The sequence below is a fragment of the Eucyclogobius newberryi genome, unplaced genomic scaffold (assembly GCF_026437365.1).
Source record: "Eucyclogobius newberryi isolate DKJ021-1_F unplaced genomic scaffold, fEucNew1.0.hap1 SCAF_17, whole genome shotgun sequence".
Taxonomy (NCBI): domain Eukaryota; kingdom Metazoa; phylum Chordata; class Actinopteri; order Gobiiformes; family Gobiidae; genus Eucyclogobius; species Eucyclogobius newberryi.
Genome location: NW_027315801.1, coordinates 12,097,989 through 12,120,157, shown reverse-complemented (window position 1 = coordinate 12,120,157; position 22,169 = coordinate 12,097,989). Strand labels below are relative to the sequence as shown.

Genomic DNA, 22,169 nt, shown 5'->3' with positions numbered 1-22,169 from the left:
TATTCTTAGTTAATTAATTAACGTAATTTCTTGGACCACTACTTTGTACTTCTACTTGAGTAATATTATCATTAAATAACTATATTCCTACTTGAGTATATTTTGGCTACTTACCCACCGCTGAAAAAATGCAAAATCCAATGCAATTCAAATGCAAAATTGAATCTCACAATTTTAATCTCACAATTAATAAAATTACCTTTTCTCATTACACGAGCAGCCAGGCACTAGTAAGAGATTTATAAATTAATTCACTTATTAACTGACAACAAGTCTTGCACGTGTAAACACACATCAAAAATCAGGTCTAATCACGGGGTTATCTGATTGTTTTAGTTCTAAGTTTGCTGGCCATGTACATGTGCCCACTTAGGGAGGTAGGGTTGAACTCTGAGCATGTGTACTTTACGTGAGGGTAACAGCGCCCCCTCAGGCGAACGTTGCATTTCCGTGACGTCAATTCAGCACTGGGCAGGAGACAGCTCCCTCCCCCAAAACCCAGCGCGCTCCTCACGTTGCATGGCTCCGGTTATTGATAAAACGATTTTCCCACTGGGATCCATCCCAGAAACGTGAAACTCGTGGATTTAAGGGGCTGGATGTAGGTCTACTATACAAGATACAACGAAGCAGCCGAGGAACAAACAACGAACTGTCCACGAGAAATAGCAAGACGGAGCCCATCCTTGCACTTGACAACGCGACATCACCGGGGCAGAAAGGTATGGGAATGTCATAGTATACGCTTAAACCGCGATTGGAGCAGAAATCAGGTTGTGATAAGTGTGGGTTTATGTGTAAAGCCGCGGCTGCTGCTGCTGCCGCTGCTGCTGCCGCTCTCACTGCACCAATCAGACCAAGCATGCTCGACCAGCGCCGCACAAAGTGTGATTTCTGTAACCAGAAAATGTCTCTCATTATGATACATTTGCCCACATCAAGCAACGCACAGACGCTGCGGCAATCTGACTCGGACCATGTAGGACTGGACTGGACTGGGTTTAGGGCTCGTTATTCATGCACGTCGGCAGTGATGCTGCGAGTGTCATCGTCACATCCTCGGTTATTTAAAGATTGATCTTCCTGCGTAAGCGTGTGCGCGCGTGTGCACGCTGCACCCGACGAGGCCCAGCACTTGTTTATTGGCCGTTTTCACGCGGCTCTCGCTCAGCCGTGCACGCTGGTGCAGTACAGGACGCTGCTGCTGCTGCTGCTGCTGCTGTGTGTGGATGTACCACGGTGCTTTCGGTTTCTACATCACTGCTGTCTTCACACTCACGCACTGAACGGCGCTCATACTGTCGCTTGTTACGCAATTTGGCGTATCCTTCTGATGCACAGTGTCTTGATGCATGACGGACGAGAAATGGGGCAAAAGGGCCGTAAGAACAGTTAATAGTGAGGATGGGTGCACCCTCCAGTGACTGATTCATTCATAAAGCCCCTCTAGTGTGTGTGTCCCATTCACACACAAACACATGACTGCATATGCAGCTGTAAACAAGCGAACAAAACACAACTTTAGGCTAAAGCTGCACTTCAGCACCGAACAGCTCCTGGTTCACAGTCCAATACAACACCAATTATATAAAAAAAAATGTCAATCACGTGTTGGCTCATGGATAAGTGTAAATGTCATCACATTAAACTAAGTGCAGGAGAACATTCTCATTAGTGGCCCTTGATTTGAGGAACCACTGAGTTAAATTAGTTTTCAGCCTCTTCATGTGATGAACCCAGGAGGAACTTCTGTGTATTATGTTTGTTGCATACCTGTGACTAACTTTTATGTTTTACTAATTTCAGGTAGTTTCCTCATCTGACGCCGCTCCACTCTTCACCTCTGTGTTGATGAGTGGGACCTGTCTCCATGAGCCCCGTGCCCCCTCCCCCTCCCTCTCAGGCTTCAGCACGCCCCTCTCAGAGCCCTACCGCAGACTGGACGCTGGCACTCCCGCCCTCACACCCGAGACGGACCTGACCCCCACACAGTGTGTGCTGCGTAATGTCCTGTCCATAGACACCCAGGGCGCCCCCGGTGGCAGCAGCCCTACTCCCAGCGATGGACCTCAGTTTGATAACAGTGTGTTAACTCTGCATGAACATGAGGCGTGTCAATGTGGTGGAGCCGAGGCGGGACACAGCCCGGAGGCCAGTGCTGTCCGCAGACAGTCCGAGAGCTTCAGGCTGCAGGCCGGAAGTGGAGGCTTTTTGGAGGGACTGTTTGGCTGCCTCAAGCCTGTGTGGACCATGATCGGAAAGGCCTACTCCACTGAGCATAAACACAACCAAGAGGGTAAGTGATGTCTCTTTGTTAAAAAGAGGTAGATTAGGGTGAAAGAGCCGCTGTTGTGATGCATTGTCTTGGAGACGTACCAGCTTCTCTCAGTGCAGACAGTGTATATGCTGTCTCCATCATGTCCTGGGGCAGCAGACTTTAGCAGTGCACTTGTCACTCTGCTCTCTGAATGTGTGGAGTGCAGTCTTCTCTCTTCAGTGATCTGACTCCAACACTGCGTCTTATAAAGAATTGATCGGCCTGACTATTGAGAACGAATTCCTCTGAAGTGACTGTCTGTCTATGTCACATAGAGCCAATGTCTGTTTGACGGATCACAGGCAGATTAAGACACATCTTGTACTATTCTTTGTGCATTTGACTAGACAAGGTCCAACTACTAACCTTAGGTCATCGGTTATTGTCACATGGACTGTCACATTTCTGGTGCATTTAGAAAGTTATTGCCTTCAAGCAAACACGTACCGTAAGAGAGAAAGTTGTGTAGACCTTGGAATCCTACATGATAGGTAAGCAGCAGGTTGAAGGGTTGCAGGCAGCAATGCACCTGGAGTTACAGTAACTACAATTCATATTGGTAATTAAAATGTAACACATACATAAAAAAAAAAAACTTTGGTTGTTGTATTATTGACTAACCTAGACTCCTGTCCCTGAATACTTTGAAGCTGGATACTACAATATATTCTTGATCCTGTGGAGATCAGGTTGCTTCATTACTTTAACATTACTGAATTAATCAAACTGTTTGTCTTCTGTGCAGAGTCTTGGGAGATCCCGTTCGAGGAGATCTCTGACCTGCAGTGGGTGGGCAGCGGGGCACAGGGAGCAGTGTTTCTGGGAAAGTTTCACGGAGACGACGTGGCAGTGAAGAAAGTGAGGGACATAAAGGAGACCGAGATCAAGCACCTGCGTAAACTCAAGCACCCCAATATCATCACATTCAAGTAAGGACACTCATTACGCTTCCAGGGCAAGGAATGTAGGGGACCCAAATCTCACAGTATGGCAACTTCACTGGTGTAATATTTATTGCAGGCTCATGATAAGGTAGAAATGATATCTCAAGATTGATACTGAAAATTTTGTGTTGGTTTTAATGCTCTTTATCATATCACTGCAACAAAAAGAATATAGATGCCAATATAGATGCATCCCTTCTTATAATAATGCCCTATCTAATGGCTCTGTTTGTTTTTAGGGGTGTGTGCACGCAGGCGCCATGTTACTGTATCCTGATGGAGTACTGTGCCCAAGGCCAGCTGTACGAGGTGCTTCGAGCGGGACGTAAGATCACCCCGTCCCTCATGATAGACTGGTCCATGGGCATCGCAGGAGGAATGAACTACCTGCACCTACACAAGATTATCCACCGAGACCTGAAGTCCCCAAAGTAAGATTAGGTCGATGCACACAATTGAGCCTAGATCAGCAGCAGCACCACAACAAAAGAGAGAGAAAAAGTCACATTTAGAACCTCGACTGAACTAAGTTGGGTCCTAGTGTGCGTTCACCAATCAAAATATGGACGAAATCAGGACTAAACCAAAACCAGACTAAACCAGGACTAGAACTGGACCAAACCAAATCCACATTTTTCTCAAAATGATGTCAAACAAGGACCAAACCTGTACAAGTGACCAAACCAAGTCTACATTTAGACTCAAATGGTCTCAACTTAGGGCCAAATAACAGCAACTGTGAACTAAACAGCACAAAACTATGCTGCGAGTCCGACAAGGACAATCAGTTCTTTCAGCTTTCAAATGATTTACTATTGTTACTAAAGCACTTTTGGACTGATGGAGGAGTAAAGGGAACAAGACGAAACAACTGAACTTATCCGAAATATTTCCTTGATACTTACTTACTTAATCAGGGTGCGTTCATACTCGTTAAAAAATAGACAAAATCAGGATTAGAACAATCAATAAATCCATTTAACTTTACTCCTCCTGAGGGGCAATTTAAGCACTTTGAGCAGTTAAAGTTCAACCATAAATAGAAATATAGCCGCAAGCGGCAATGATCGGCCCTCGCTACGCCGCCGCCACGCCGCAAGAGGAGGGGGCGCTAACGCGCCCCAATTGTCCTTTTATTACGCCTACTGCTGAATCTGTGACGCTGTCACATCTTCTCCCCTTTGTTTTACCATCAAAAAGCAATTTTATTTTGAATTCTTGGCAAAATGTGCGGCTTTGCCGCACAGACACCGTGACTCTTTGAATGAAAATGTGGATAACTTTTGATGGTCTTGAAGATGAGTCTCACCAAATTTCAGGTTAATAGGGCTGACGCCCTGGGAGGAGTTTGTGAAAGTCTAAAGTGTAAACATGTTCTGGCGATTTCCCCATTGGAATAACATGAAAGGTTTCGGTCATCGTTACGGCAACGCCATAACAATTATGACATGAGTCATTGACTTTTTTGATGGGGATGCTAAAATTGAGTTGTGTGTCAAATTTCATATAATTTCGCAAAACTAAACATTTAACCTCCATATAAAATCTGTAGGGGGCGCTGTGGCGCCAAATGAATTTATTTCACTTCAAGTAGGTTTAGGGCAAAGAGTTTAACAACTGATTCTAATTTGACGCAATTCGGACTTTATCTGCGCAAACGGCAGAAATTTTAAATATGGGAGATTTCTGAAATTCTAGCTACAGTTTGCGGCTTCGCCGCACAGAGACCGTGAGAGGTATCAATGTAATTTGGATAACTTTTGATGTCCCACTCCTCAGTAGCATTTTCACCAAATTTCAGCTTTTTAGGGCCAACGCCCTGGGAGGAGTTCGTAAAAGTACGACGTTTGGAAAAACTCCGAAGTCATGTTTAGCCATTTTTGAAGCAATATGGCCGACATTTGGTTGGGCGGACGGCGTTGCCGTAATAATATTTTTTACTTCTCTTGTCACCATCTACCTCTGCGCCAAATTTCATGATTCTACGATCAGATTTTTTTTGGGTCATTTCCCATCTCTCAATGCATTTTTGGTACATTTGGGGGCGCTGACGCGCCAATTTTTTTAATTTTAGAAAAGGGAAATAGCCAGAATGTAGAGAGGCACGATTTTTAGAGGCGTGCAAATTTTTGTGACTTTTCGTCAATGTTCACTGGGTGAAAAATAGGGGGGTTGGTCCCGAGAAGAAGAAGAAGAAAGAAAGAAAGAATAATATTCCGATGCGAAAACAATGTTTCCCATTTTTCAAATATCATAAACTATACATTTTCGGAAAGCTCGCGCTTTCCTACCTCATGGTGTGGGTCCCTGGTCACTGACGGGTACTTTCGATAATTTTGAGTGGGCTCCGCCCACTTTGTGTTTTTGGCCCTCTATACAGTAATAATGTTCAATTTTTGCCTTACATGCTTATATGCACGGAACATGCAAGAGATGGGGAACGTATTCGTGAGCTACTTAGCGCAAATGAGTGCTTTATATGGGGATGACGACCGCGAAGCGGTCGTCATCCCAATGTAAAGTGCTCGTTTAGTGCGAACTTTTGCACGGGCTTCGCCCGTTTACAACGGTAATGTTCCATTTTCCTACAACTAATTAGTATGCACGGGGCGTGCATGAGTGGAGGAGTGCGTTAGTGAGTGTTTGGAAGTGGGCGAGCGCTTCGCGCTCGATTTTGTGCGCACTACGTGCGCACTTTCGCAGCCGTGCTTCGCACGGCCTTACGAGATTAATAGGCCTCTCGCCAGCTTGTGGCGCTCGGGCCTAATAACTCAATACAGCCTAACAGGACTCATCTGGAAGGGAAAAGACCAAATCAACTGCATGGGTTAAAAAACATCTATTTTTTTTAACATAAAACAACAAGAACAGACAAACTGACACCAAAACAAAATGTACATGTACCACAGTTTGAGAAACGCTGGTCTAGACTCAACAGATGCATTATAATAATACTACATTTTAAGAATCAGGCCCTTGAAAAGAAAGGCAAAAAAAGCATAAGTGAAAATGTTTTCGTTGTTTTTCGCAGCATGTTGATAACACACGATGATCTGGTGAAGATTTCTGATTTTGGCACTTCGAAAGAGCTGAGTGACAAAAGTACAAAAATGTCATTTGCTGGCACCGTGGCTTGGATGGCTCCCGAAGTAATAAGGAACGAGCCAGTCTCTGAGAAAGTGGACATTTGGTGAGTCAAACCATCATGAGAGAAAAACAGCCTCTTTTTATTAGCTTGGCTTGTCTCATGATTTTATTACCTGCTGTATTTACTCATGCGTCTCTTTCTGCAGGTCGTTTGGAGTAGTTCTGTGGGAGATGCTGACGGGAGAGGTTCCTTATAAAGACGTGGACTCCTCGGCCATCATTTGGGGCGTCGGGAACAACAGTCTGCAGCTGCCTGTTCCCGAGAGCTGTCCCGACGGCTTCAAGATCCTGCTCAGACAGTGCTGGTGAGTGACTCTATATCTGACTGGAAGAAAGACACGTTTTGGTTTAAAATTACACAACTTTCTATTGGTTTTGTAGTGTTTACTTGAGATGTGAGAAATGTAAAATGCAGTAGTGGAGAGAGTAAAAGTACAGTTACATGGCAAAAAAACAACAACTTAATTACGAATACAAGTAATATAATTTAAAATCAAAAAGTATGTATGAAAAATACTAATTACTTACTTTTCAAGCATTTTTTGTTGCATTTCATATCAGCATTTTAACCGTTTTAAGCTGAATTAAGATTTAAACTGCAATCCTCATATTCAAAACAGGCGATACAGGGCCGCAATTCTTTTGGTTTTCTTTGTAAGTAGAGCAGAGACAGAAAAGGCCGAGCATTGGAGCTGCTATCTAAGCTCGTAAAATTATATTGGCTAGAAGTGTAATACAAGCAGAGATGTAATGAAATGCAAATCTCACGGTACGTTATTATTATGATATAGGTTAACAGAATTGTAGAAATGATACTTCTCCTTTTAAAAGGCCTTGACAAGACTTTGGTATGAATAATTACAGTCATAAGTCAAAGAATCATGACGTAAACATGCTTAATAACATTATTTCTTAATCTTGTCTGCATTGAATTGGAGCAAAAGGATTATGGTCTATGTCTTTCTTCTGTTTCTTTAGCTGTGTTGCATTTGAGCAAAGAACTTTAACTTTTTACGAGATTATAGCCAGCAATGTCGATTCATTCCACTTGTGTTCTGAAAAATAGATCACAAAAAGGGTCCAGCAGAAACATCATCAAATAATATAACTTTTTAACATCTGTAACCTGAGTATGGTTGTAATATTACATAATCATTGGGGTTTGCACGCTTGCATAGAAGGTCTTGGATTCAGTTCCCGTTGCATGTGGCTCTGTGTCGAGTTTGTATGTTTTCAGTAGAACATAAGCTAATTTAGAAAGTACAGTTGATTTTTTTTGTTTTCTCTCATTTTTACCATTTGTTTCTGCAGGAATTGTAAACCAAGGAACAGGCCATCTTTTCGTCAGATCCTTCTTCACTTGGATATAGCATCCGCTGATGTTTTGTCCACACCTCAAGAGACTTACTTCAAGTCTCAGGTTTGTAACATGAGCACATTTACATATATGGATCACTCTGGTTACTTTGGTGCCCAGCAAACAGCATACAGAATACGCCCAGCACCTCCTAAACCAGGAAATAACCATATCATTCCTGATTGCTCAGCTAACTAAGCCTGTATTTTCCAGGCATTGGGTTGGGTAGTATGTATGATACACAGAAGGCCCTGTTAACAGAAGTGTGCTTTGAACAGGCTGAATGGAGAGAAGAAGTGAAGCAGCACTTCGAGAAAATTAAATCGGAGGGCACTTGTCTGCACCGACTGGACGAGGAGCTGATCAACCGCCGCCGAGAGGAGCTCAGGTCTAATATAAAGACAAGCAGACTGATCATATTGGACCAGGAGAGCACATTTTAATAACCGTCTCTAACCTTAGACATGCGCTGGACATCCGTGAGCACTACGAGAGGAAATTGGAGAGGGCCAACAACCTGTACATGGAGCTGAGTGCCGTCATGTTGCAGCTGGAGCTCAAGGAAAAGGAGCTGCAGAGGTAAAGTATCATCACTACTACTACTACTACTCTGGTTCAATTGTCTATTGTATATTATAAATATATCTGAATATATATAGTGTGTTTTGAAAGTGTGTGTGTGCGTGTGTGCATGTTATAGAGAAATGCATCGTTAACAGGATCTAATCTGGGTGTTTTGCAGAAGAGAGCAGTCTTTGGACAAGAAGTATCCAGGTTTGTTCAAGCACCACAGCTCTAGACAAAGCTCCACTAACTCCATGGACAAACTCATCAAGAAGAGGAATGTCCCACAGAAACTGCCGTCAGGAAAGAGGTAAGTCCCGTTTTATTCATGGGGCCAAAGTATGTTGCAGGGATGACACCTATTTAGTCAAATAAAAAGTTACTAGGCAATGCTGTACAATATATCACAGTTGACTCAAAATCACATTTTGAGTTGGTACAATTATCAAATCGCAAAGGCTACAATTATTTATATACAAGAAAATTTTGAAACTGTAGTTTGGACCTCTACAAACTAAAATGCATGTGATTCTAGTTTATCGGTACATTGTTCAGTCTTCTCTCAAATGTCAAAATACTCCTGGATGTGTTTACAATGTGCACTGCTTATCAGAGAAATTACAATTCGATTTATTTTTCCAAAACTGTGCTGTCCAACTAAGCGATTACAATAAACTATTTTTCTACGTATTCTAGGCCTGACATTCTGAAGTCTGAGGTGATCATTCCTAAGATGGATTCCTCTATGATGCAAGTGACAATCCCCACATGTCAGAACAGGACCTCTCCAAACCGTGCTCGGAGGGTAAAGACTCGGCACCGTAAGCCTGGGAAAGGTAGCAGCGGGGATCTGGCCGGTCTGAAGGCCAGTCAGTCCTCCCCTCATCGCGATGCCTCCTCCCAGGCCGACCCCTCCAGCACCGCCCCCTCACAGCACCTCCTGGAGCCCTCGGCTGCTCTCAGGGGTCTGAGCCACGAGCAGCAGCAGAGGCAGCTGTCCTCCTCCAGCCCCGACCTGATCAGCACCACGCTGGAGGCCGAGGCCCAGGGAAAAGGGGAGGGCTCTGGGGGGGCTCTTGAGCGCGGGGGCAGCTTGAGCGCCTCTGCAGGGCTGGGGGGCTCAGAGCTGGGGGCCGCTGCTCTGGATGACCTAACAGAAACACCTCCACGCAGTGACACTCCCAGTGAAGACCCCTCTTTCCCCTTCTCAAGCAGCCCCGACTCCCCGTGCGGGAGGGGGGCTGGAGTAGGCCGGGGGTCTCTAGGATCACCAAGACTACCTCACGATGGAGAGGACAAGGATGAGGGGACAAGCTCTGTCCGGATCCCACGAGGGGCGTCTGGAGGCATCGGGAGTCAGCACCTCACCCCTTCAGCCATCCTGTATCGCGCCGCCATCACACGCAAACAGGTACGAACACAGATCCACAGTGTCACAGAGTCTAACAGCACCGAGCACTGACGGCTTTTCTCACACAGAGGCGTGGAGTGTCATCAGAAGAGGAGGAGGGGGAGGTTGACAGTGAGGTTGAGTTGCCACGGAGACGGTGAGTAACTTGCTGTCCTTTTGTCACTGCATTATTCTTTCAATAATTTTCTCAGCTTCAACATCTATCCATTTCCACAACAATGAACTCCATAGTAATTTAAATACTCATTGCAGTGCATTCAAACAAAATGTATGGTTTTAAGTAAAACCACACTAAAACCAAGCCACCAACATATTAACATCACATCATTTAGTACTAGCGTTCAAGATAGGAGTGGTTCAAAATACTATTGTTAATCTGCTTATTTTGTGATGTGGTTGAATAAAAACAATACAGGATCAAATTAATGGTCAGTTTTAACATTTGTGTTTTTTCCATGTGTGTTTTACTCATGAAAGGACTATAAAATCATTCAATAATTATTTTATTGTTTGGTCAACTGAACAACTCAACATCTCAATCATCAGACAAATCAAAATTACCGTTTGGTCATGACCAGAGCTATATTTGTTTGTTTGTTTATTTGTTTGGTCGGGTTAGAGGGACTTTCAGTAGATTTTCAAAACTGATAACTCTAAATTGCGTTCATATGACGTACATCCTCCATGAATCTGCTGTGGTTTAAGTGTGTATCTCCTCCGTTCTGCGCAGACGTCCCACCAGTATCACCAAGTGCCAGTCGGTGTCCACATTCAGCTCAGAGAACTTGTCTGTTTCGGACGGGGAGGAGGGACACACCACAGACCACTCCCACAGCGGCACACCCGACGTGGTCAGTACCAACACGGACGACAGGCTGGACGATCGCAGTGACGACCTCCTCTCCCAAGGCTCCGAGATCCCGGCCGACAACACAGACGGGCTGTCAGAGCGAGAGGGCGCCGTGGGCCAGGCCAAAGCAACGCTGGACCTGGGGCAGAATTCAAATGAGGTGAGTGTTTTGGGGGTCGGTTGGGCTGACCTGGAACAAGAAATGCATGAGAAATGCATGCACAAAATATTCATGGTAGATACTGACAGGAAAAAAAAGGAAATACGGATGGCTGAAGCTTAATTTGTAGAAACGTTTGGTTCTGAAGCTGGTTGGTGCAAGTGCAGGTTGATATTGTGTCCTTGGGCAAGACTCTTCACTCATCACGCATTGTTTACATCCACTTGTGTAAGAAATGGTCAGTGTGTGTGAAGGTGTGAGGGTTTTTATTGACCAATGGTGATACAAAAGCAGCAGGTAAAGTGATCTATTTAGAATTTACCTGAGGTTGGTAGAGTAGATAAAACTATACTCAAGTAAGAGTAAAGTTACTTCAAAATTGTATTACTCAAGTAGAAGTACAAAGCAGTGGTCAAAAAAAAAAAACTCAAGTATGAGTAAAACCAGTTTTTGGGAGTATGAGACGAACTGTCTGGACATAACATCTGATTTATGATTTGAGTCACTGTTACATTGTGTTTGAAATGTAACTGAATACTTCCACCCACTGCAATTTAGAAAAGAAAAGGAAGGTGGAATTAGTTTCAACAAGATTACTGGCACTCCATACTTATTATTTTGCATATTGTACCTTGTCAAAGCTCATTATAGAAATTTGATTCATAAATAATTACAGATGAAAATGAAAACATATATACTATTCCAACTTTATGAACAACATGAGATGAATTTATAGTAAATATAGTTATGATATAGTTTAGTATAGTTATAATATAGTTTGAAATAATTAAATGATTAATTACAAAGGGACCACAAATCTAAATCAGCTATTAACAGGTCTATGTTTCCACAGAGTCAATATAACTGAGACTGTCCATACATAGTCAATTTATCTTGTCAAAACCTATTTTTGAAAATCCTACACGATGGGAATATTAAGATTTTGTAATTATAAGTAAGATACAACACATGGACAGGTGCAGTACTACAAGAAATACAATCAAAGTGATCAAAATAACCTTCTGTCTTTGGCTTCCATTTAGAGATTATGCGACGACTCTGACTGCGACAGCGCCGAGTTGGACCAGTCCGGCAGCGGTGAGCCCAGTCGCCCCCCGAGCGCCGGAGCCTGGGCCTCTCCCTCCCAAACACAGGTCTACCAGACCCCCCACACCGGACCCCTGTAACTCTGTGGCCCCCCAACAGAGACTGGAGCTGCCCTAGAGAAGAACCACAACAACACCACACACGCCAAACAATCTGTGCAGGACTGGACTGTTGCCACGGCGATTTTAAGCACTCACAAACTATAACGAGCCAAACGAAATAGTCTCTTCTGCTCCGATGAACAAGTAATAGATATTTGGCAGCTTTCTAACATCACATTAAGTGTCATTTACTTTCACTATATGGGTCATTTTTGCCAGAATTGTCACCATGTTGTCGAGTAAAGCGGAACTAATGTTCGTCTGATGTTCCCACACGGACATTTAATGCAATCGCAAATGAGACATGAAAACATGGTAAACGCGTCTGCTGCTCGACTGCAAAAACCATTCCATTCACGCACGCACAAATTACACTTTAGTCCTGAATACTTCGCCACTAATGCATCAAATACTAATGAATAATAATGTAAATAGATACTCATTCCATACCACATGACAAATATGTAACTTTATTTTATTTGTAAGATATTATATAAGACTAAACGGTATGCAGCCCCTGTGAACAAATGCATGACTATAAATGTTTATAATTTATGGTTCAGATGTGTCCGTTTTATATTTTGTGAGAGTTTACACTTTTTTAAATCCTGAAAGTATTCTGTTATTTTTGATTTTGTTAATAATAAATGTCGACACTGAAAAAAAATATATGTATCGAATGAAAATTACACCAAGTGTCATAATGCATATTTAGATGGTCTTGGTAAGCTTCTACCTAGGAATAAAACACACATAGGTTTTTATAGAGTTTATCGGATGTAAACAGGAAACTTGGGATTCATCAAAAGGAACTTGTACTAGAATTGTACTGAACTTACTGGAGGCCTTTTCCTGCAGAATGCATGTCTGAAGATGGTGCAACGGTGTCAGATGTTTTAAAATATGGTGCTCTACTGATGAACAAATGTTTCCTTTGGGTGAGCTTGATAAAAAACCCTTTACCCTTTAAGAGTTTTACAGAAGTAGCCAAAAGGCCCGACTAGAGCACTCTGTGGTTTCAAGTAGAAGAATATAAGTATCCTTTGGGTTTGAATAGACATGTTCTGTTTTTATACAGCATTGCACATCGTACCTGTAACATAGGAATTATATCAAAAAGCAAAAATACTATGAACAATAAATAATGTATTGGTTTAAAAAACGAAGTGTGATGTTTGTTTAAACAGAAGCCTTGTAATAGCTTCAGTTTGTGCTGTTGCTATGTCACTCAACGACAGATGGATGAGAAATAAATTACTATTTTCAACAACTTTAAGTTTGTGCAAATCTTGGAGTGTCACTTTATTGGTTGTGTTCAGACTTTATAACATGATTATTTCCCTCACTGATTGAGAACGGGAACTATCTTCTTGAAATTAAGGGCTACACAATATACTGCTAGAATTTAGATATTGCACAAACTAGATATATTGCAATAACACAAAGATTCTTCATCAGACAGGAATGTATTGTCTTCTAATGGAAAATGTTTTTTTTAAAAGGCAAATTTTATTGATGATTTAGCAGTCCAAAATTAACCTATTTTTCTGTAAAATGTTAACACACTACTTGGGCTGCTTCTGGTAGTACACACCCTGTAATCTAGTTGTATTAGTTTGATATAGTTAATATCCACATTTGTCCTATTTTGGGTTTAGTCCCAGTTTAGAACTACTTAACCCATGGTTTAAATCTATAAAAGATCAGGTTTTAGTGCTAATTGTTTACTTACATAATCCTGTTTTAGATCAAATTTAGATCTGGTGGTACTCAAGAGGGCCAAATATTTACTTGATCCTTGATGTGAAAAGTTTGAGAACCACTGGGCGTTGAGGAATTGAGATCAAGCCCGTTCTAATTGACAACGATCAGGTTTTTAAATGGAAAAGTCTATTCTGTTAGTAAATGCATGTGGTTTGAAGCAGAGTTCAGATTTTAGAGAAAGAACTTGAAATGACCATTTTCGTTATCCAGTCAACCAATTATGTGTTACAGTTGATCTTTGGCGGGGTACATCCGGGACAGGGGTCAGCTCGTTGCAGGGTTAACAAAGACACACAGACAAACATTCACTCTCACATTCATCCACTATGGCCAATTTACAGTTGCCAGTTTACCTAACACATAGATTCTATTTATTTGACTTTATAAAACCAATGAAGGCCATTTTAGCATTTCACATATTTTTATTTCTGCATTTCAATTCTTCAACAATTCAATTGCACCCAGATCTACAATAGTTTTGAAAACGTGCACAAAAATGTGTTTCTTCATCCTGCAAAGAATAATAAAAAATAAAAATCTGACCCAAGCAAAAACAGATAGCAGGAAACTAGTGTTATTTCTATATTTCTCATTCTAGTTTATCTTAATTTAATTCCTCATAATATATTTATAAAGACCAATAAGTCTCATGTTGAAGTTCTGCCCCGGTAGCATTCCCCAAACCCAGCAGTTAAAAAAAATATTTTCTCTATTTAAAACAAACATTTCAATGTTATTTTCATCATTATTGTGGTCTTGTAATTGCTGAAAAAGAAAATGTTTCCTCTCACTCTGGACCTCCGGCTGACGCACGGTCCATTCAAAAATCCATTACAACAACACTCAAAAGTCCTGATCAATAAAAAACAAGGTGGAAACAGGAATGACACAAAACAATTACTTTGCAGATTAGAGGTGAGACAAAAATGTTGCTTATTATTTCTCCTTAAAACTCCAACACAAGTTAAATTGCCTTCAGTATGATATTTCACCAGCATACAACTTCAACTGGAAAATCTTACACCTGCTTTCGCCTTCGCCCAATGCCTTATTCAAAAAGTACAACTCCAAATAGGTGTCAAATATCAATGCACTGTTACTGTGTAGACGTTGTGTATTAAATAAAAATAAATATTTAGTTAAAAGGAAAGAACAGTCTATCAATGTTATTATGTGTTTTTTCTTCATTTTTACATTTTCTAAGAAAAATCTGACATAAAAAACATTTTCAGATTTTTCTAAAACTTTTACCTATTATAAAGATCATACAGATATACAGCAAAAAATGAGAACACATTAGGAATTGGGTCTCTGGAAACTAAATGGTAAGGAATTTAAAAACATAATAAATAAATAAAATACCCATATTATAATGAGGAGAGGATGTGATTTCAACTCAGTATTACATGTATCCAAAGCAAAGGACAACAGTGAGTTTACTTGGTTTTTGCATTAATCGAGTGTGGGGCTTCGGTAAAAAGGAGATGGGTGACTTCAGGTGCAGATGAGACCTCCGTGTCAGTTGGCTGCCAGTCCAGTGGCTTCTGAGGACAGCCTGAGGAACATGCACACGTTTAGTCCATAAAACACCAATCCAACAATCAGAATGGTCTTCATCAAGCTGCAATACATCGTTACTTAGTTTGTCTGTTCATTCTGTACGTCAATTCTTCTAAATGTGTTTAAAATGTGAACTTTGAACCGAGCCCCATTATTAAAGCATTAATTAATCTAATTGCAATGACAATTATTGTGATTACGATTCGACTTGAAGTGCCTAAAACTCTGAGAGTTTTACCGGGCATTGATGAGGTACTCGGCCAGGCTGATGCTGGCGTGGGAGCCCGTGATGGTGACCTGCCGGTCAGTGGAGCCCTCCACTGGGTTGGCAATCTTGATCTGAGCCCCTGACATCTGACGGATCTCATTGATCTTTGCTCCTTGGCGTCCAATGATGCATCCAATGAGCTGGAAATGACGCGAACAGATAAATGAGACAAGAACCTCAGATATAAACACACAGAAATAGCTTTAATCTAAAAAGGTGATATTAATAATATTGCAATTGTTAAGAATATAAACCCAAATCTCATCTGGACTTCAAAATATTAAAAAGGACCTCAAAATTAGAATCATTTTATGTTATTGTGGTTAATGTTAGTCCATTCACGTTTTGGGCAAAAATTGGACCTCAACAAGACATTTAGAGGCACATTTTAGCACCTTCTGATGCTTTGAATCACTATCGCAATAAAGCAAGAAAATAAAGGTGACATACATCGTTTGGAATGGTTAGCTCATGAGAGCCCGTTTGTGCAGAGGCATCCATCCCAGCTGAAACAACACAAAGACAGCACATCAGAGAGTTGATTAGGAGGATTAGAATCAACAGCGTCACATTCTGTTTGGAGCGGCGCATGTACCCTGGAAGCCCTGGTTGCCATGTGCAATGGGAAAGGGGCTCTGCTGCATGGCCAGCTGGTGAAGTTTGGTGAGCTGTTCAAAAGAGTGACAGACAAACAGAAGGATTCGTGAGCACAAAGCCATCTTAATACCATCAGTAAATTGCATACTGTTAATCCCTTTAAATTGGTGTGATTATGGAAAGAACAGTGAAATGGCACGTGCTACTGGTAATTAGAATAAATTCAACTATAGTGGCGTTTCTAGAATGAATGCAAAAGGTAACTGGAAACAAAGAGAAAGGGGTGAATTAAGAGGGCGACATGGCTCCCCAGGACGGATGAGCAGATATATTGGATCACTTACAGAGGGCCCTTCACTTACATCAGGCTGTGGAATGGCGTGCTGCCCTTGGACAGCGTAAGCCTGCAAGGAGAGAAGAGCACTTAACCAGGCGTGTCAGGGCACTTCAATATCCATCAGCCCACAGCATTTGGTCCGCTAAAGGAACAAAGCCTGGAGTGGGCCGGACTACAATCGGCATTTCTAAAATAAAAAAGGTACTAATACAGTCTGCAAAAGGTCACATCAGAACTAACAGAAAAGTGTCCTTACCTGACCACCTGCGAAGATGACCGGGGAGCCTGAGGGTTTGGGTCTGTACGGGATAGTCACTCCTTTTGGTGGAGACTGAAACCAGAAACATCACAAAACAGAAATAGTAGCTGATGATTTGAATGAAAAATAATAATCGAGTGGTTAAGATTAATTTATTACATGCTGGTATATTGCACTTATACTATTTATAACTGATTTTCATTGGCAAGTGGTGTAGAATTTAATGCTGCCTTGTATAACTTTTCTGGTGGAGGGTACAATTTCTGCTGGTCTCCATTGCCGAGAATGTTCTACAGTCATCATATCGACTGAACTATACAGACTTAAAAAACACAACGAAAAAGGAGCTGTAACATTTTAGAGAAAACTTAGCGTAATTTGAACCGTTTCAGATCAATATTCTCCAGCTAGAAGCCTTTAGTCAACATAACATTTATTTGGTAAAAAGTTTATTTGAAAAATATGTAGAATCGCTGTCTAGTCACTACTACAATAGCGGCAGCCCTACATCGAATACCTCAATGTAGAACATTAAACGCAGCATGTAAGTTACACAGTGCCTCTTTGACGCCAAAAAAAAAAAAAGGTCTAAAAGTAAAATCATCCTGGTCTAGCACTTCTCACGGTAGAATTCACTAAAGTGATGACCAAAACGTGCTGTGAGTGGCAGTACCTCGAGCATGACGACACAGATCTGTTTGACACACTCGATGATGGACTGGGGGGTCCCTGCAACAGTGATGGCACGCTCTGTGGAGTTGGGCAACATGTCCCCTGCTACTTGTACCTGAGCTCCGGCCGACTGCAACAGCAACAACATGCAAAAAACGTTAGAAAGAGACATTTTTGAACACGGCACATCTTGCCTGGTAAAATCAATGGCAAGCTTGTAATACAAAACATCCATGAGATGAATTAGCTGAAACAATAAAATTATATAAAAGAAGGAAAAGTGGATAAACATGGTATAGATGAAGTCAGCATTTTGTCAGTCACTTTTTCCTGGCAAATGATGTGCATTTTAAGCACAAATAATATAAATAATAAAAGGTTGAGTCAAAATTGAGTCTTAACAGAGGTTGTTGACATCTCAGAAGAGTAAACTGTTCTGTAGATGTTGTAGCAAGAGATGCTAGTATTAGCATTAGGCTGTGGGACCACTTTATTCTCGTCTTTATATCTGTATTTAGCGCAATAGAACTCTTAAAGTCTGCCTTCGCTCTTGTAGTTGCTGAACAGCAGCACTTCTACATTAAAATTTGCCGTTGCCAGTTCACAGAAATCCCTACAGAGAACCGGTACTCTACAGATGCCGACTGCATCTATCCATGAGTGATGGAAAAGTGTGACTGTTCATTGCCATAGCATTTAACAATTCCAAACAACACATTCCCTTTCAAAGGGGCAAAAGTCCTCAAAATGGCACCTATAACAGGAAGCTGAAACCCATACATGGTGTCAGAATTGTGTTAGCAGACAAACTCTTGTTGATTTACTGTTATACTTTGGACAAGTGTCTGAATAATCTGTCGCCGCTTGAGAACACATTCCCAATCACTGATCAACGGCAGATTTTGTTGAATAAAACAAACAGGGACAGTGAACCTTGCGACGGATAAGAAATCAGTTTGAGAATGTGGACTGTTTGGATACTGTAATTGAACACTGGCCCAGTCGAGAGATGACGTCACCACATTTTAGAAGAGAGCACAAACCTCTCTGATCTCCTTGATCTTGCAGCCTCCTTTGCCAATGAGTGAGCCACACTGACTGGCAGGCACGACGAGACGCATGGTGACAGGAGGCTTGCTGGTGGCCGTACTGTTTGACATAGAGTTGCTTATGTCCTGGAAGTACAACAAATACCGATGTGAATTGGGCTTTCTCTAGCCGTTTTACAATTTATAACAAAGAATCAATGGATTTTTAATTTTTCCACACCAAGGGCCACCTTGCACCGCTTTCTTTTGAAACACATTTTAGCTAGAATACTTAAGCTTTCATTTGTTTGTATTGTGATTTATATGCATATGTCCATATAATTCATACACAAAGAAGGAATTCTTTGTGTATGAATTATGCACTTGACTTGCCTCTTGACTTCCCAAGTATCAACAAGGCGTCTGACTAAAACAGGGTTAAACTATGCCAAACTTAAGACTAAACAATGCCTAAATTTGGTATAATTCAGACTAAATGTTCAATCTTGAGTGAAATGTACTTTTGTAGGATTTGTTCACCCACCAAGGCAACTGCTGTTGTGATTTTGGGAGTAAAAATAAATGGAAATTGCTCTTGCCTCCTCGAGTTTCTCGATGATCATGGAGAAGGCTTTGAAGATGGAGGTGGTGGGCCCTGCCAGTGTTATGATCCGCTCGGGACAGTTGCCCTCTGAGATATTGATGCGAGCTCCACTCTACAGAGAAAACAGGATACACAAAATCTTATAAAAAAACAAGAAGAATTGTTACATCACATAACACACCAGTTAATGCGACTGAAACGGTAAAGATGAACCATTTCACCGTAATTTTTGTTTTTTTTTACAGTGGAGTGGACCCTATAAAATATTCTTATCTTTTGTCCATAAAAAACTGAACATGGATTTGGCATAACAACCAACACTTCTTCATTAAGTGTGAAATGTATTTAATAATTGGATTCCACCAGAAATATTATAGACGTAGAGCTGCACCAACTAATCAGATTAATCGCAATTTATAAATTACTGAAAATAATTGGGAAAAATATCAAAACGAAGTTGCCATTATCAGGATTATAGACTCAAACACATACAAATATATGTTCTATTAACAAAGACAGCGGCATTGTTAAATCAAAACGTCAAAATTCTGATTTTCGTCAATAATACACTTTATTTGTAAATATTCTCCATCTAGAAGCATTCAATCATCATTTTAAGGTTGATAATGTATTTAAAAAGTTGTCGACTATATCAAATTAACTCGCTGGGTGCTGGGACGTTATGACTTAAAACAATAGCAAACAGAGCAATAACCTCACAGGAAACATTTATATTTTATTAAATTGAGTTGCAGCCCAACATGAAGTATTGCATCATGCAAGTCAGCAGCCTCTTACCTCCTCTCTCATCTTCTTCACCGACTCGCCTTTCTGTAAAAATTTGAGTAAATGTTTTAACATTAAGAACCCCAACAAATAAAAACATTGATGTAAGTCAAACCATACTTTGCCAATAATGCTTCCGACCTCCTTCCCATGCATAAGAAGCCTGATAGTTAAGGTGACATTAAGTCCCCCTTCAACCAGACTGGATTCCATAGTTGACACTGTACTGGCCCACGAAATAAGTCTTTGGTCACTGGTAGCTGCAACAGATGAAACATCAAACAAGAATACAGTTAAGGAGACGTATTATGCTTTTACCCCAGTATTTAAATATTAAACGAGAAAATTAATAGATTATTATTTAAACTTTTGCTCAGTGTAAACGACAATATTGATCTAAAACAACTTAATAATTGATACTGTTCTTTGACTTCCTGTTCAAAACGGCAGAATTGAGAAGCCCCGCCTCTTCATAGTGAAATTTCCCTTTAACAAGCAGATGGTTTAAATGTGCACGATTTTATTGTTGAAAAATTGATGTGATCATTTTTAAACTCAATTTGTACTGCAAAGAGTCTTTTTTTTTAAATAATGCAGGTGATGATGTGTGAAACAGACATTTCCTAAAAACTCAAGCCTCACGTGCAGGACAATACCTGATTACTCGGCGATGCGTGAACCAATTGAATTAAAAGATGACGGTGAAGAAACACAATTAAACAGCTCATAATTTATATTTTACGTGCCGTTTCCCCTTTAACACAAACATCAACACGGCTGCAAGAACCTAAATGTGTGTTTACATGAAAAAGTGATCCTCGTATAATATACGTTATACGAGGATCACTTTTTCATGTACAGACTCAAGTAATTGCTCTGTTAAAATAAGAACATTAGCAGATAAAGCTGAAGAAAGAGCTGAACTCGTTGCGGTAAAGCACTGGCCCGAGTCCATTCATTCAGCATTAGCACAATGAGCCACTGTTCCCGAGCGGCGCCGTCTATGTGCTGGAGAAGATGCGGGGGACGAAGCGACGCACGTCTGGCTTTTTAAATCTATAAGTGGCGATTTATGCTTGAAAACGTCGCCGTGGTGTAATGCCTGAACGATGCATCCAGAAAGATTATCCACAGAGCTTAAGACATCCAGTTACGGAGCCAAATGCTATTGTGGGCAGAGCATCGCCGCTAGTCACGCAAATCAGATTTACGCTGTGCGAATCATCACAACAACTAAAGCAATATAGGTCAAATAAGCACGTGCAAAAGGTAGTAAACTGACTATTTCAATCGAGGACGTGGATCGTGTTCCCCTAAATGGGATACGCGACTAAAGATTGGCCATTCATTTCACTTGAGGGTAATTTTCCATTGAGCACGCTGTCGTTCCAGGAACTAGTCTGCGCCCGCTGCGGCCTAGAGCGCCCAGTGAAGCATTATGAGTTCCCCGCGTCCTTCAGTGCAAATCTGACGGGGGAAAAAACACACAAACGCGTTGTTTTGAAGCGGTGGTTTTACCTTTTGCGTCCCGTAGAAGGCGATCGGGGGATGGGTAGGGTGGAAGGGGAGAGGTTCGGGAGGGAGTTTAGAGAGGACCCGGGGAAGAGGGAAGAGACACCGCTGTTTCGGACTCCACTCTCTCCTCCTGTTCCAGAATCTGCACAAAAGACACAACACGATCAACTCTGACCCGGCATCAGGCACCAGGCACCAGGCTGCCCTCTGGTGGCGGAGGCCGGGAAGACAAGTCCCCGGAAAACACCCAAGAAAACATACACTTTCTGGAACTATTACAGCAATTTAAAACCCCTAAGATACATAAAGACTAACTATGAAGGTTATTTTGAGTTTTTATTCGGATTTTTTTTTTTTACATCGATTTTTTTTTTGACATCGAATTTTTTTTTGGCATTGTATTATTATTATTATTATTATTATTATTATTATTATTATTATTATATATATATTTTTTTTACATCGAATTAAAAAAAAATATTGTATTTATATACAGTGAATATTTTTACTAGATTTGATGTAATAAAAAAAAATGTCAAAAAAACTATTTCGTAATAAAAACACAAAATATCCTTCAAACTAACACATTTAACAAGAAAATCTGCAATGGCTGAAGCCATTGCTGGAGAGTCTGCGTCTCTCCCTCTTCCCCCATCTCCCTCTCCCTCCCTCTCTCCCTCTCCCCCTCCCTCTCTCTCACTCCCTCCCTCTCTCTCACTCCCTCCCTCTCTCCCTCCCTCTCTCTCTCCCTTATCTTGTGTTTTATATACATCCATGCAATAAATATACTCTAATGATATATTGCATCGATGTATGTAAAA

At 41.2% G+C, this 22,169-nt stretch overlaps 2 protein-coding genes across 3 annotated transcripts; one reads left to right on the top strand and one right to left on the bottom strand.

Annotated features, from left to right (window-relative positions):
- The first annotated feature begins 460 nt into the window (after positions 1 to 460).
- On the top strand, positions 461 to 13,234 carry map3k12 (mitogen-activated protein kinase kinase kinase 12). Of its 2 annotated transcripts, none has more exons than XM_072449170.1 (14): positions 461 to 722; positions 1,807 to 2,296; positions 3,063 to 3,246; positions 3,501 to 3,692; positions 6,293 to 6,451; positions 6,555 to 6,713; positions 7,720 to 7,828; positions 8,044 to 8,148; positions 8,223 to 8,344; positions 8,508 to 8,639; positions 9,026 to 9,740; positions 9,809 to 9,876; positions 10,471 to 10,750; positions 11,794 to 13,234. In XM_072449170.1, the coding sequence occupies exons 2-14, from the start codon at positions 1,852 to 1,854 to the stop codon at positions 11,935 to 11,937; spliced, it is 2,814 nt and encodes a 937-aa protein (XP_072305271.1). In that variant the 5' UTR covers positions 461 to 722; positions 1,807 to 1,851; the 3' UTR covers positions 11,938 to 13,234. The 2 variants fall into 2 exon arrangements, with proteins under 2 accessions (XP_072305271.1, XP_072305270.1); XM_072449169.1 differs by having other exon boundaries at positions 8,044 to 8,153; positions 8,228 to 8,344.
- An 890-nt stretch (positions 13,235 to 14,124) lies between these two features.
- On the bottom strand, positions 14,125 to 21,536 carry pcbp2 (poly(rC) binding protein 2). The gene is made up of 12 exons (XM_072449168.1): positions 21,352 to 21,536; positions 19,954 to 20,093; positions 19,846 to 19,878; positions 19,043 to 19,159; positions 18,459 to 18,590; positions 17,417 to 17,545; positions 16,741 to 16,815; positions 16,510 to 16,551; positions 16,146 to 16,218; positions 16,001 to 16,056; positions 15,521 to 15,690; positions 14,125 to 15,277 (listed from the first exon to the last, which is right to left on the bottom strand). The coding sequence occupies exons 2-12, from the start codon at positions 20,044 to 20,046 to the stop codon at positions 15,241 to 15,243; spliced, it is 957 nt and encodes a 318-aa protein (XP_072305269.1). The 5' UTR covers positions 20,047 to 20,093; positions 21,352 to 21,536; the 3' UTR covers positions 14,125 to 15,240.
- Between the last annotated feature and the right edge of the window lie 633 nt (positions 21,537 to 22,169).

What these genes read in the sequence shown, in the direction of transcription:
- map3k12 (XM_072449170.1), top strand. Translation starts at nt 1,852, where the DNA reads ATGAGTGGGACCTGTCTCCATGAGCCCCGTGCCCCCTCCCCCTCCCTC. An exon ending in CCCAATATCATCACATTCAA is followed by an intron (nt 3,247 to 3,500) that starts GTAAGGACACTC and finishes GTTTGTTTTTAG; the next exon opens with GGGTGTGTGCACGCAGGCGC. An exon ending in TCTGAGAAAGTGGACATTTG is followed by an intron (nt 6,452 to 6,554) that starts GTGAGTCAAACC and finishes CTCTTTCTGCAG; the next exon opens with GTCGTTTGGAGTAGTTCTGT.
- pcbp2 (XM_072449168.1), bottom strand. Translation starts at nt 20,046, where the DNA reads ATGGAATCCAGTCTGGTTGAAGGGGGACTTAATGTCACCTTAACTATC. An exon ending in TGAAGAAGATGAGAGAGGAG is followed by an intron (nt 19,160 to 19,845) that starts GTAAGAGGCTGC and finishes TTTTCTCTGTAG; the next exon opens with AGTGGAGCTCGCATCAATAT. An exon ending in AGATCAAGGAGATCAGAGAG is followed by an intron (nt 17,546 to 18,458) that starts GTTTGTGCTCTC and finishes TTGCTGTTGCAG; the next exon opens with TCGGCCGGAGCTCAGGTACA.